The sequence below is a fragment of the Corvus moneduloides genome, chromosome 4 (assembly GCF_009650955.1).
Source record: "Corvus moneduloides isolate bCorMon1 chromosome 4, bCorMon1.pri, whole genome shotgun sequence".
Classification (NCBI taxonomy): Eukaryota; Metazoa; Chordata; class Aves; order Passeriformes; family Corvidae; genus Corvus; species Corvus moneduloides.
The window spans coordinates 59,182,398-59,195,490 of NC_045479.1; the positions used below are offsets into that span (position 1 = coordinate 59,182,398).

Genomic DNA, 13,093 nt, shown 5'->3' on the forward strand with positions numbered 1-13,093 from the left:
AGCATTACTGTTTTGTATATCTGTTAATACAGAGGTGTAATAATTGTTTTCATTGACACTACTAGTGTAAAGCCATAACTGTTTGGACAAATTTGAGATAGTAATATCAAAGGTGGTTTTGGAGGGAGGGAGGGGTAACTAACAGGGTTAGGGCAACTAACACTGTAGGACAAGCACTTGCTGTGCAGCCTGCAGTTTTGTGAGGCATTCTTGCTGTAACTTGATCACAGAAAGGAAATGCATTTTAACCCTGTTAATAAAGTAAGAAGACAGTTTAAATAAATGAATGTAAAAGTATTTTTATGTATGTAAAATGTATGTAAATATGATACTTCCAAGTGCCTTTGCTATTGCTGCCCTACTATGATTTTCCTTACTGCAGAGTCTAGACCAAAGCATTTGCTTGTGTATATTAATCCCTATGGAGGAAAAAGACAAGGGAAGAGGATTTATGAACAGAAAGTTGCTCCACTCTTCAGTATGGCTTCTATATCCACTGATGTTGTTAGTGAGTAATGAATATTTTAATTTCCTAATAAGCACAGTATGAACTCTTTAAAACATCCCTGAGTAGCTAAAGTTCTTTCTGTTAGTTACTTTTCTTACTAAGGAAATGAAACAAAGTCATAGAGAATGTGTTCTAATTAAAACATAGGTAGCCCGATAAATGGCAACCTTCTATCAGCTTTCTGCTTACTAGATTAAAACTTCTGGTGCTCCTGAGCTATTTGAGTTCTTAATTTATTAAACTCTGCTTTTCTTCTCATTTTTAGTTTCACTGTTAAAACTAATTGATCATTTGCACAGTTTTAGTGAAATATTTTTTTCCTATTTACTGTGCCTGTCTCCTTCAATTCTTTCCCTAGCAAAAATCTTTTGAGACACATCTTATGGACAGGCTGTTTTATGGTCACATTGCTAATCGAATCATGGTTATTAATGAATTAATTTTTATAATTCTGTATTATATGCAGCTTTGTAGTAGTATTTTTAATAATAAATTTTAATGTGTTTATTTCTTCATAGTAACTGAACATGCTAACCATGCCAAGGACAACTTATTTGAAGTTAATATTTATAAATATGATGGGTAAGTAACTTTACTTGCCTTTTTTTTTTTTATTGTTTTCAAGCTGATGTATTATGTAATTGGCCTGTTCTTGTCTCTCATTTAAAATAGTAGCCATCATTACTAATACACTTATTGCAACAGCTGAAAGTCCTGGGGCATGTTCCTTTTTGTAGGAGATCCACATTTATGAGTATAAAAAGAAAACAAAACTGTTTCAGTAAACTTGTTCAACACAATATATTCAAGTGTAGTATAACAATGTTTGCATGAGATTTATGTTCAAAAGATGAATGTAAGATTAATTCTGCTCACTTGAGCATTCTGTTATAGCTCAAAAACTACCCAGAAATGTTTTGTGGTCTTGAAATACATGAGTTCAGAACACTGCACCAGTGGCATTCAGCCTGTGTGTAAAAAACATGAACTGTGTAGAAATGTTTCAGGTAGTTCTTCTTGTTATATATTGACTGTTCAATAGTAGCTACATTGTTTGGCTTTATTTGCATTTCTCCTGTTGTGAAGTTACTGCTTTTAAAAAAGACCTGACTGAATGGTGATCTTGCATTCCATTATTAAGTCTGCTGTAGAAGCAGAATATTTTAATAAAAAAGCTAGTCATTTCAGTTTCCAGTTCATGACATGAAAGAAGTTACAAGTCTGGAAAAACATGAAAATGTATGCAGATAAACTCTCATAACTACAGTATTTTAAAATGATATCTCGTGGTTGTTGACAGGTACATTTAAACTGGTAAGTTGCAAAAAGAAAACACATTAGGTCTTTCCAGAGTACTTTTGCTGTAGTACTTTACTATTTACATTGCCTGTGTTGAGTAAGGTCATGATGCTGGGAAATTGTATTCATAGGCTGAGTTCCCAGGCTTCACCTGCTTAAAAATGAGTTGCCTTTAAATAAACCATTTTGTCTATACTATGATTTTTCTTAATTTTTCAGAAGTTCAAGGAAGGGAAACACTGATCCTAGAAAAAGCTAGTTAGTTGTGATTTTTCCTTTTCATTTGATTTTCGATTTGAAATAAGTATACTGACGATTGGTGAAATTTCAATACAGAGCAGAAGGGGAGGCAAGTGAGCCCATGTTCACTCCTAGCAAATTTTTTTTTACAGCAAGTGGCAGTGACCAATTGTGGTGATATCTGAAGTGTTTTTGGCAGATTCAAAGTCTCGTACTGTAGAATTGCTTTTCCTTTGCTTTTTTGGTTTTGTTTTGGGGTGTTTTTTTGTTTGTTTTGTCTCTCTAATATGCCAAGATAAATAATACGCCAGAGAACTGCATCTTTTTAGAATCTTATGGTTCTTTTATTCCTGGGCTAGGCCTGAATGGCAGTTTGCTTGGGGTCTGCAGCCTGTCTTTCCAAGCCTGACTTTTGTGCATCATGTACAACTCTTTTTCTATGGTTAACAGTGATGTTAGGAAGGACTTCTTGAATTAAAACTACTTTTTAAATAACAGATCACATGGTCATTTGGAAGCTTTTAAAAATGGTTGAGCCACATAAATGTGTGTTTCTTCAAGTTTGGCCTTTCTTACATACAATAAAAGGTTCCTTGGAATCCTGCATCTAACTTTTGTTCAGCTGTCCTCATAGACTGGTTCTGATGTGTGGCTTTCCCTTCGTTCAGTGATGAATTTCTTCGTTTAATCTCCAGATTCCCTATTTGGCAAAGTCATACATGGAATTCTGCAAGTAGATACAGGATTCTTAATGATAATTGCTTCGCTGCTTTTCAAATGTTTTTATTTTAGACAGCTTATTTAAATATCTTATGCATATTTCCTGTTTGTTCTTCCTGTTTTGCCTTATAGGAAATTCTTATGGTGAATGTAGTAAGCTAATAGCTCAGTAATAAAACAGCTTTTCTTTAAGCACAGTTACTTAAATTATTCATTTGGTTACAATGTCGCAGGGTTTTGTACATCACTGTGCAGAACAATTAGAACATTCTGTAATATTGTGCAGGTAATAGCCATGTTTGGAGTAAGTGACATGTATCACTGTGGTTTCTTATGTCTGTTGCACAAGCCTTTGTAAAATTGTTCTGATTGGGGTTTTTTTCCTAGTTTTTGAGTTAGTTCACAGAATGGTTGAGATTAGAAGGGACTACAGTTCTTTTAAAAACTCATTGGACTCGTGGATTAGCTTCTGAAGTCCTCTAGCAGATGTTCTTTGCTGTTATCATCTATCTAAAAAGTGAAATGTTTGCCCACTAGTAAAATAAAGCCAAAGAGTAAGAATCGCTCCGTTTCTTTCAGACATTCTTCACTAGGGGCCTTCACGTGTGCAGCACATGTCTGACTTGTACATTAGTCTTCTGATGTTTGCTATGATTTTGGTTGTGCTGTTACTGCATATGTGAAGTTCTTTATCATATTTACCTTTGATAGGTATAGACATTCATGTAACTATCTCCTCTGAGCCTGGATATAGTGTTTATTATAGAAGATGATTAGAGGGCTGTAGCGCCTCTCCTATGAAGACAGGTTGGGAGAGCTGGGCATGTTTAGCCTGAAGATGGGCAGGTTCCAGGGAGACTTTAGAGCACCTTTCAGTACCTAAAGGGGACTTAGAAGGAGGCTAGAGAGGGACATTTTACAAGGGTATGTAACAATAGGACAAGGGGGAATGGCTTTAAACTGAAAGAGGGCAGGTTTAGACTAGGTTTAAGGAGGAAATTTGTGAGAGTGGAGAGGCGCTGGAACAGGCTGCTCAGAGAAGTTATGGATACCCCATCCCTGGAAGTCTTAAAGGCCAGGATTGATGGAGCTTTGAGCAAACTAGTACTGAGACGAAATTGGCCATGAGCTGACGAGGGAAGTTTTTGTTTCTTTAGCCTCTTTTTTTGAGTCTGCAGAGAAAGATAAGGCTAAAATTGAGGAATAGTGTAGTTAAGCTATTAGAAGAGAAAAAAACATTAAAAATTGAAAACAAATATCTTTTTATTCCTTCTCTCTCAGTCTCCTAGGTCTTGACTTAGAGTTGGAGAGTTTACATTTTTAAGACTGTCCTCTCCATTCATGGAAAAAAAAGACTGTTTTTATCAAGCTTTCCACCTGCTAAAAATAGAATAACTAAATTTAAATGATCTATACTTAAAAATTAAATTAATTTGTTCTATGAAATAAGTAATATGCAATATCTGTTGCTGATGATGTGAAAGAGTATTAGTTTGAGTTGGAAATTACTGCTATAGATAACAGTACACATTCCTAGACTTAAGTACTAGGAACTACATGTGTAACTCTGGATTTCTCATGTGTTCCTTTAAAGTGTATTTGAATTAGTTTTTCAGTTGAAGAATGTTTATGCTCTTAGAGTTCACAGTGTATTTGTTTATTGTTCATTAAATGTATACTGCTTTACTTCCTAGTATTTGCTTGGTTGTGGACTCTCTGCTAAGCTTTAACATATTGAGGATCTGTGTAGCTGCTGTACCAGTTCTGACCTGAATTAAATTTCTGAAACAAAGTTTTGCATCTGGTAACATTTAGAACTTTGTCTGATTACGAATGGTTCTGTAGATATACATGACTTCTGTCTGGTGGGATCTCAGCACGTTGGAAAGAGGATGCATGCACTCCTCTGGATTTTGACTTTCATATAATGTATATTCCTACTAAACTGTGTAAAATAAACTTCTGCCTGAAGTGGCAAGTATCAACTTTTGCCTTTTTAGTAAAGGTACCCTGTTTCCATTTTGTGTACTTAGAGAGTCGTATGTACAGTCCTGTTCAGTGTTTTATTTGTATAGTGAATTTCCACTGATATTTGTCTGTCTGCCCACAGTAGTAGAGGATAAAGATTTTTGCCAGTTGCATTCCAACATTTTTTCCTAACGCTCCAGATACGTCTAGGTGCATTTGCAGTTTTGAAGCTTGAAAATTTTTTTCTTCTTTTTGTTAATTGCCTAGTTGACTGTGGGCTACTTTATCCTCTAAAAATGGAGGAGGAGAATAGAACAACTATTTTTGGTGTGCCCAGTGCATGCCCTAAGTAGAACACTTGCTGTGTTGTTTATTGACTGTTAGTGTGCATTCTAATTTGTGTTTCCTGGCAGTGTTGTTTGTGTTGGTGGGGACGGCATGTTCAGTGAAGTGATGCATGGTCTCATTGGAAGAATGCAGAAGGACTCTGGCATAGACCAAAATAATCCCAAAGCATCGTTAGTCCAGTGCAATATAAGGATTGGCATAATTCCTGCTGGTAAGAAAGGGTTAACTTTCAGTTTAATTTATTCATTCATTCTTGAATTTTTTTCTTATTCATAACTTCTTGAATTTAGGCCTAAGTGTAAGATCTGAGCAATGATATTTTATAAAGACACCTAGGTAAAGCTGTTTGTTTCCATATAAAATTACTGATCACATGCAATTTTATTTAGGAAGAATATTTTGTAAAGGAAATCAAATCTTAATGTATAACTTTAGAATTTAATTACTACTTCTTTTTTTGTGGCTTATTGTGTATTAATATGAGATAAGATGTTGACAGTAATACCCTTCTAAACACATTGAGTGGAATTTACTAAACAGAAATTTACCAGATGAATATTTTTTCAGTTCCAAATCCTTCACTAATTTAGTTAGAATTGTAATGAGAACTTCCCACTGGTCTGACAAACTCCAAACAAATGCTAAGTTTCCTTGACTCTCTTTTCCTCCATTTGTTCTCACAGCAAGTATAGGGCAACTACAGCTGAGGAATAGTTCTTGTTTTCCAGACCAAGTTGCAGTTTCTGCCTCTTGTTAGAGGTGCTACACATTCACAGTTCTTAATGTCAGCCACTTTTTCAGGCAGTCCTGACTGCTGTCATTTGAGAGAACTCATTCTTCAATTGAGGTCTTTTTTGATATTTTTATTATTGCTATTACTGACCACAAAGTCATTCTTTGGATCAATCTTGCTGTTTTCAATCTAGTGTCCCAGGTGTTACCTCATCATGTCCATTTGGTCCTCAAAGATTCCTTCAAAAGCAGATTAACAAGTTTGCTCTCTCTTCGAGGACTGAATAAAGTGTTGTAACTCTTTAACAGAATCAGTAATTTTGAAGTATCTGTAGGAGTACAAATGGACAGTTCAGTATCCTTTCTATGCTGTTCTCTTTTCTTGTCTGATGCTTGAGCTTTGAATTAAACAGCTGGACACAAAATAAACACTGTGAGCTTCTGGTTAGACTTAAAATAGAGGCTTCTGAGAAAATTTAGCATAGGTTGTAAAAATGCAGCAAGTGAACTACGATGTTTCTACTCTCAAGCTATAGGTAACTAATTTTATACTCCTTACATGATTGTGAAGAATGTCTCCAGACCCAAACAATCTGAATTGTTGCTTGCAAGAAGCTTAACCTTTTCTGCTTGCAGTACAATAAATGTTTGGTGTCTAAAAGTTGCAATGTGAATATCCCCTTATGGTTTTTTACTCTCCTGCTATAATTAAGTATATTCTGGTTTTATTTGTTAAAGCTTTGTATTAAAGTCAGTATGTATAATAAACTTCACAAGAATAGAACTTGAAGTGTTCTACTCCTCCTTTTTCTTATTTGGGCAAATTTCTTGAATGAAAGGTTTTTTTGCTTACATGGTTGGTTTCAGAAGATTTTGCCTACTGGTGATATATGACCATAAGAAGATACAATTGGAAAAACAGAACATCAATATTAAGAGCTATTTCTTTGTCCTCAGGAAATATTAACCTTGCTTTTTCAACATTTTCTTAATGCATTTTTTCCAATTGCGCCCACAAAGTATGATATTCACTGACATTTTAATTTTGTTAACATGTATTAAGTCACTTCTCTTACATATTTTAATGTTTTGTTTGTTGTGTTTTGTCCATTGTATCCTTTTGCTATTTGAATGTATACTGTATGTTCTACTCCTTGAACTGACATGAGGTACAGCCTTGTAATCAGTGCTATAGTTCAAATATTTTCTCCAAGTCATTATTCAAATCCCTCAGAAATTATTTATAATGATGTATAAGGAAGCTGGCCTTAAAGTTCTATTAATTGTTTGGAAATACAGAGGATAATATATTTCTTGATCTGTTTGTATATTGTACGGTATTTAAAATGATCCATTATGGTATATATGGGAAAGTGCTTATATACTGAAAAAGGTAGTCAAGTCACTGATCAAATCTGAGCACATCTAGTCATTACAGGGACCTTAAATTGAGTATGAAATAGCTAAACCCACCCTGAAGGCAGCAAGATTTGGGGTTTTGTTCTGGTTTGTATTTTTCCAGCCCATGGTGAATCTGTTCTCTATTCATCTTTGCTTGATATTATGGAGTTCTGGCCATGTATTGACCCCAACAGATCGCCTAGTTCTATCACTAGTGCAAGAAGTCTGTTCCAAAAGTAAGTGAAATTCTTCTTAAGAAGAACTTTTTTTTTTAAACTGAACTGGTAGTGCTGAAACACAGCAAGTCAAAAGTAGTAAAGAAATACAAATGATACCTCTAGTAAAACTTCGTCCATTATCTCCTTTCTACTTCTTTATAACCAGCCTGTTTTTAAAAATCCTAAGAGCTCATTAATAGATACTGAAAACAAAGACTACCCATAGTTTAGAGACGAAGATCTAAAGCTCTGTGTGTCCTCTGATACATGGAGATAGTTTACTCAGTGTTAACAGGAGCCTGGGTTAAGGCAACAGTAGATCAGTGTTTTCCCCTTTTTTATCATTTAGTTCCTGATATCAAGTCGTGTGAAGAGAAATGTGGCAGGCTGTGGTTTGTGGTTGTGATTAAACAGTTTCTGTATTCAAACAAACACTAAATTCAGCAGATAGTCTTTGCTCAGAGACTCACAATTTAATTGTACAAGGTTCAAAATTACAAATGAAAGATATTTAATTCTAAAACACTCACCTATATGACTGGGTTATTCCAGTAATAAGCTTTATTTCATAGCAGAACTCCATTGTGCAGGCTCTCTTTTTTGAATGTTGAATACTATTTGTAAATCATGATTCTAACTTTCTGGAGCAAGTCCCTGCTTGGCTCCTTTTTTTTTTTCCTTGAACAGCTGTCAGTTTTCAGACAACATCTTTCCTTAGTGTGTCTTATGGTTGAAAAATACCATTTATTCTTATGCATTATGGAACATTTTTATGAAATAACTTGTGTTTTTGTTGACATGAATAAAAGACTTCTACTCAAGTGGCAGTTTTAACTTCTGAATTTCTCTTAGTTGCAGCCATTCTTCAAATCTGCCAGTGGAAATTGAGTTTGCCATTGTAAATGGATTTGCTGTTAAGAGTACTTAGAGGCTGTAGTGCATCTCTGAAAACCTCTCCTTAGTTATTTCTTCCTCTCAGCCTTAAAAACCAGTTATTTCTTACTGGCCTTAAAAGCACATTCAGCCATGTGGTCTCACTGCCTTCAGAGAAGTAATGTCTCCATAGAACTTAAAAACAGAGACTCATTCCTGGTACAGCTTGGACGCTGACGTTTCATCCACATATTTTAGGATTAAAATTGCACCCTCTGGAGTAAGCCAAAGTAAATTGCTGTTCTTATTACACTTTGCGTAGAATAGGAGGACAAAGCTGTCAACTGCTGTTCTTTTTTGGTTAGAAAGAACTCACTAGATTAAATACTCTAATGATCTTAGCATATAGGAAAAAAAAAAAATCTCACTTCACTCTGTGTTGTGACATACTATTGCATTCATTCAAAACACTGAGTCTGCAACCCACCCTGGGCTGTAAATCTAAGCAGTTGGGAATATTGAGTAAAGAACAGACATAAAGTTAGTAACTATAGTGATTTTAGGCTTCTAGTGTATCCAGATCACTCTGTTTGCTGGTGGTCAGCTCTGTAATGTTTAGGATTGAAGGATGCAGTATGATTATAATCAGACTGTTGATACGTCACTGTAGAAGTTAAGAATGCTAAAGACAGTGCAGGCTTCCTATATGAATGTAATACAGAAAAAAGATGGAGGATTCACTCACAAAGTTAAAAAATAGATTCAAGTCAAGTTGTGAAGTGTGACTGGACTCATATTTCTGTTATTTAGAGTGTAAAAATTATCTTAAAAATGTGTTAAAGAATAGCCATAAAAACTATCTTTCTTGTTTAATTACTCCAAGTGATCTATTCACAGCCTTCTCAGCTACAATGCTTGTAATATTTAATGATCTTTGCCATTTAGTTAGCGTCTCATTTCAAAGTTCAGTATATCCACTTTGAAATCAGAAGTGCATGTTTTATGTTCCTCCTCCAGCGTTTTAAATCCATTAAACTTCTTGAAATTCGAGTCTTAGGGCTAAATACTGAATTTAATATAGTGGGCCTGCCATGGAGACAACTAAGTCAATATTACTTATTCTTGTGAGGTTCATTTCCTGTCTAAAATCCACCATTATTGGATGAATCCATTTTTGTTGTCTCTGTTACTGAACTTATGCTGAAGCAATTATCTACCAAAAAATCCTACACCAAAGTCTTTCTGAACTGCTTCTCTTTAAGTCAATCTGTTGTTCTGCAGATGACTTGACTTCTTGGTTTCTGTATGCAGAAAGGAAGATGTATGAAACTTCAAGTAGGTACATGGGTGTGAACCCGGACCCTTCATCTCTCCCTGCAGCAGTAGCTTCTCCGCTTACTTTTGAATGTGCCAGCTCCTTCTCTTTTAAAAATCACTTATCAGAAAAGTAGTTTTCTAGAATTTTTCAAAATATTAAATGCTGTTTGATCCAAAAGCGTGCAGTTACTCTGCCATTAGGGTGACTTACCTGACATTTCCTCTGTGCGATGACTGCATGGATTATGGATTCTCAAAAACTCTGCACAAATATGGGACCCCCACTGAAGCTGCTATTCTGCCTGTTTTCACTACAAATACTGTTTTCATACTAATTTGTCTGAGGATTCTTTGTGTGCTATGGGAGCACCTGCCCCTGTCAAGAGTATCTCACATGGAACAATGCTCATGAGCTCTAAAAATATTTCTATTTCTTTGTTAAATTCACTGTTTTGCATAGGATCAACATCTAGCTGACTTGCTTCTGTCACCTGCTTAGTTTAGTACTTCAGTTGTTTGCAATTTGCTTAGTTTTCCATCAGTAAAAGCACAAAAATAAATACTTGTAGCCTACACCATGTGTGTGTTTTGGATTAAGAAACCCTAGTTGTAAGTTAGTAGTCTAATCATGTTTCAGATGATTAAGTCTAGCACTTTGACTTTCTTTGTTGGTCCATCAATCAATGGCATGAACTCTTCCATACAACCAGCAAATTTTCTGGTTTTGCTTAACCACTTTGGTGGTTCTAGTACGAATTTAAACTTGTGAAGTGGTGTCTGAATGTACCTGTCTGCATGACTTTTCTACTCACAAACATCTAGCAATGTTCACGTGAAAGGGGAAATCTGGTGATTTAGCTATAGTACATTCTGTGTAATGCAGTCCATCACTTTGCTTTCTTTAGTATTGCTGTAGCAAAACTTAATCATGTGGAGTACATGCTCTTTTATACTTCAATAAATACCTTGATCATTCTTCCTTGTGATTGATTAATTAAAAGGAGAGATTTCCTTAATTTTTAAATAATTAAATGTATTTTATATAAAAGATTGCATTTCTCATATTTGGGGAGGAAAAGAACAAAGAAGAATTTGCCTGTATAACAACTATGTGGGTGTATGATACCTCCTAATGAAAAACAGACTTCAGGGAAAATGAGCAATGTATGGTAAAGATTAAAAGTAATTATGCTTATTTTAACAAAGATAAGTTGTTGTGCCCTCTACATACTTCATATTTTTAATGAGTTCTTAATCTCAAAGTATCTGGGATGAGAGCTTTCTTTAGCTGGGAGATTTCAGACATTCAGCATCTACATATGGTATCGTGGTATGGTGCCACCATTGTTGAAATGTACTGGCCCTGTGCAAGACAATTGTTGTACTAGAGTAGGAGTTGGGAGGACAAGCAGAGTAATCTGCAGCACTTGATCCCCGGTGGTTGGTGGCATTTTAGGTGAAGGAATTAATCTCCTTAGGGTAAGTTTCAGTTTGAAACTGACACTCAAACTTTCATGCTTACATATGGTATCTGCAAGTGAGATGGGCATCTAAATTCATATTATAATGGGGGGCATCTGGTCAATAGGATCAGCAGAGCTCATTGATCTTCTGTTGCATCAGCTTGTCACTTGCTTCCTAAGGCCCTTCCACTGAGGCCTATGAGTGTGTACCTTGACTCAAGCTGAAGCTGCCATCAGCTATTCCTGACAAGATGTCCTTGACCAGAACAGAAGCTTTGGCATATTGTCTGCAGTGTAACATGCACACAAATAGCTGTGTGTAAGTGTCTTAACCTGCAACTTAATCATTGCTTTGCAAGCTGATTTTCTTCTCTACTAGCAAATCAATGCAAAAATTAGATTCTATACTGAATATGTTTCTCTCTTTTTTTTAAGTGAAGTAGGGTCCAGTTAGCAAGCAGTCCAACTACTTTCTTCACATTTGCATGCAGTTCTCTGCAATCCATAAAAACCTCTTTTATGTTCCTTCACTCAGGCTGTTGCCCTTAAAAATCCCCAAAGAAAATCTGGCAGAGTATGTATATGATTTTTCTGTTGGTTTAGCCAGAGTGTACAGTAGCCACCACTTAACATTAGTCAAGGGTCATGCTCTATGGGAAGCTTCTTCCCCAAACTGAGTGTTCTGGCAATCCTAAGATATTAATCATGGGATATTATTCAAGCTATGTTTACATTCTAATCCTGCTTTTCATATTAACTTATACTGATGAAATAACCCAGATTTTGGTGGGTTCGTGTGTGCATCTGTTCAGAGTGCTGTTTCAGCAGTTGTAGATTCCACATCTAGTGACGACCCACCTAATGGTCTAGAAGTCTTATTTGGTTAAGAAGTGTTCAAAAGGACTCAAAACCTTAGTCATGAACATTTTTGTGACCTTTAAACAAGTACTGTTAGGTTCATGCTTGGTATGGTGTTGTGGCAAGTTACATTCTCTTGGCATGTGTGTGAGGAATGCTGTAGCTACATCCATGTAAATAGGTCACTGGTTTTGTTGCTCCACACTACTACCTCCAACAGAAAAAAACCAAAAATGTTTTACTGTTGGTATGTTACCCAGTCTCCTGTTTTAGAATCTCAGAACTAATTTCAGACTTCAGTTTTAATTTTAGCCCTTCCTTGCTAGTAAATGAATAGAAATGAAAATAAGTTCAGTGTAGTTGCCAAACAGATGAATCAGCTTTTAATTGACTATGGAAGATCATAGGGAGATGAACCTCTGGTGTTGAAATGTAGCTTGCATGAATTCCCCTCTTCTTCTTCCGTCTGTAGTGTAAGACTACTTGGAAGCTCTATTTACATCAAGACAAACATGACTGAAGTAATTCTAGGAGCAGAATGTACACAAATCTGGAAGAAATGAAAAATGTTGGATAAAGTGTTAGGCTTGTACATTCAGCAGTAAAAGTTTAGGTCAGATCTCTCAGGGATTATTTGTTTGTTTTTCTTTTCAAAAGTAGAATTTTCTATTCATGAACATAGGAGACAATATGAAACTGAAAAACTTGGCAGTAAAGTATAGCTTCAGCTTCATAACTCCACTTAATATTTTCTGCTATAAAACTTTAAATGTTACATGGGATCTGTGTACCTTGTCTGTTATGATACTGTAGGAAATTGGAGTCCTCTGTCCTGCAGTGGCATATGCCTGTAATGATACACTGGCACTGTCCTGAACCTCAGTTGTAGCGACAACCTATTTAGTCCCAATGTTTCTTTTGTTCTACATTCCTGTTCTATTCTTTTTAATTGGCTCCTGGAGCTGCATCTTGTTCACTGTGGCAAATTTCTGCAGAGTGTCTACTTGGTAGAAGCTTCTGTCGTGCCATTCACAGGTTGGGGAAGTAGTATCAATTTTCTGAAAAGTGACTTGGAGAAGAAAGGATTTTCTTTGCTCCTATTCTTAACTGCTTATGCCCTGACTATTTCCAAAGTGAAAAAGAACTAA

General features: G+C 35.7%; 1 protein-coding gene across 1 annotated transcript in view; it reads left to right on the forward strand.

The window, feature by feature from the left end:
* CERK (ceramide kinase) overlaps positions 1-13,093 on the forward strand; it is a 41,678-nt gene that overhangs the window by 11,709 nt on the left and 16,876 nt on the right. The window contains exons 4-6 of the mRNA XM_032106260.1: positions 383-508; positions 1,027-1,090; positions 5,149-5,294. Of these exons, the coding sequence (XP_031962151.1) occupies positions 383-508; positions 1,027-1,090; positions 5,149-5,294 (336 nt within the window). The remainder of the gene's footprint in view (positions 1-382; positions 509-1,026; positions 1,091-5,148; positions 5,295-13,093) is intronic.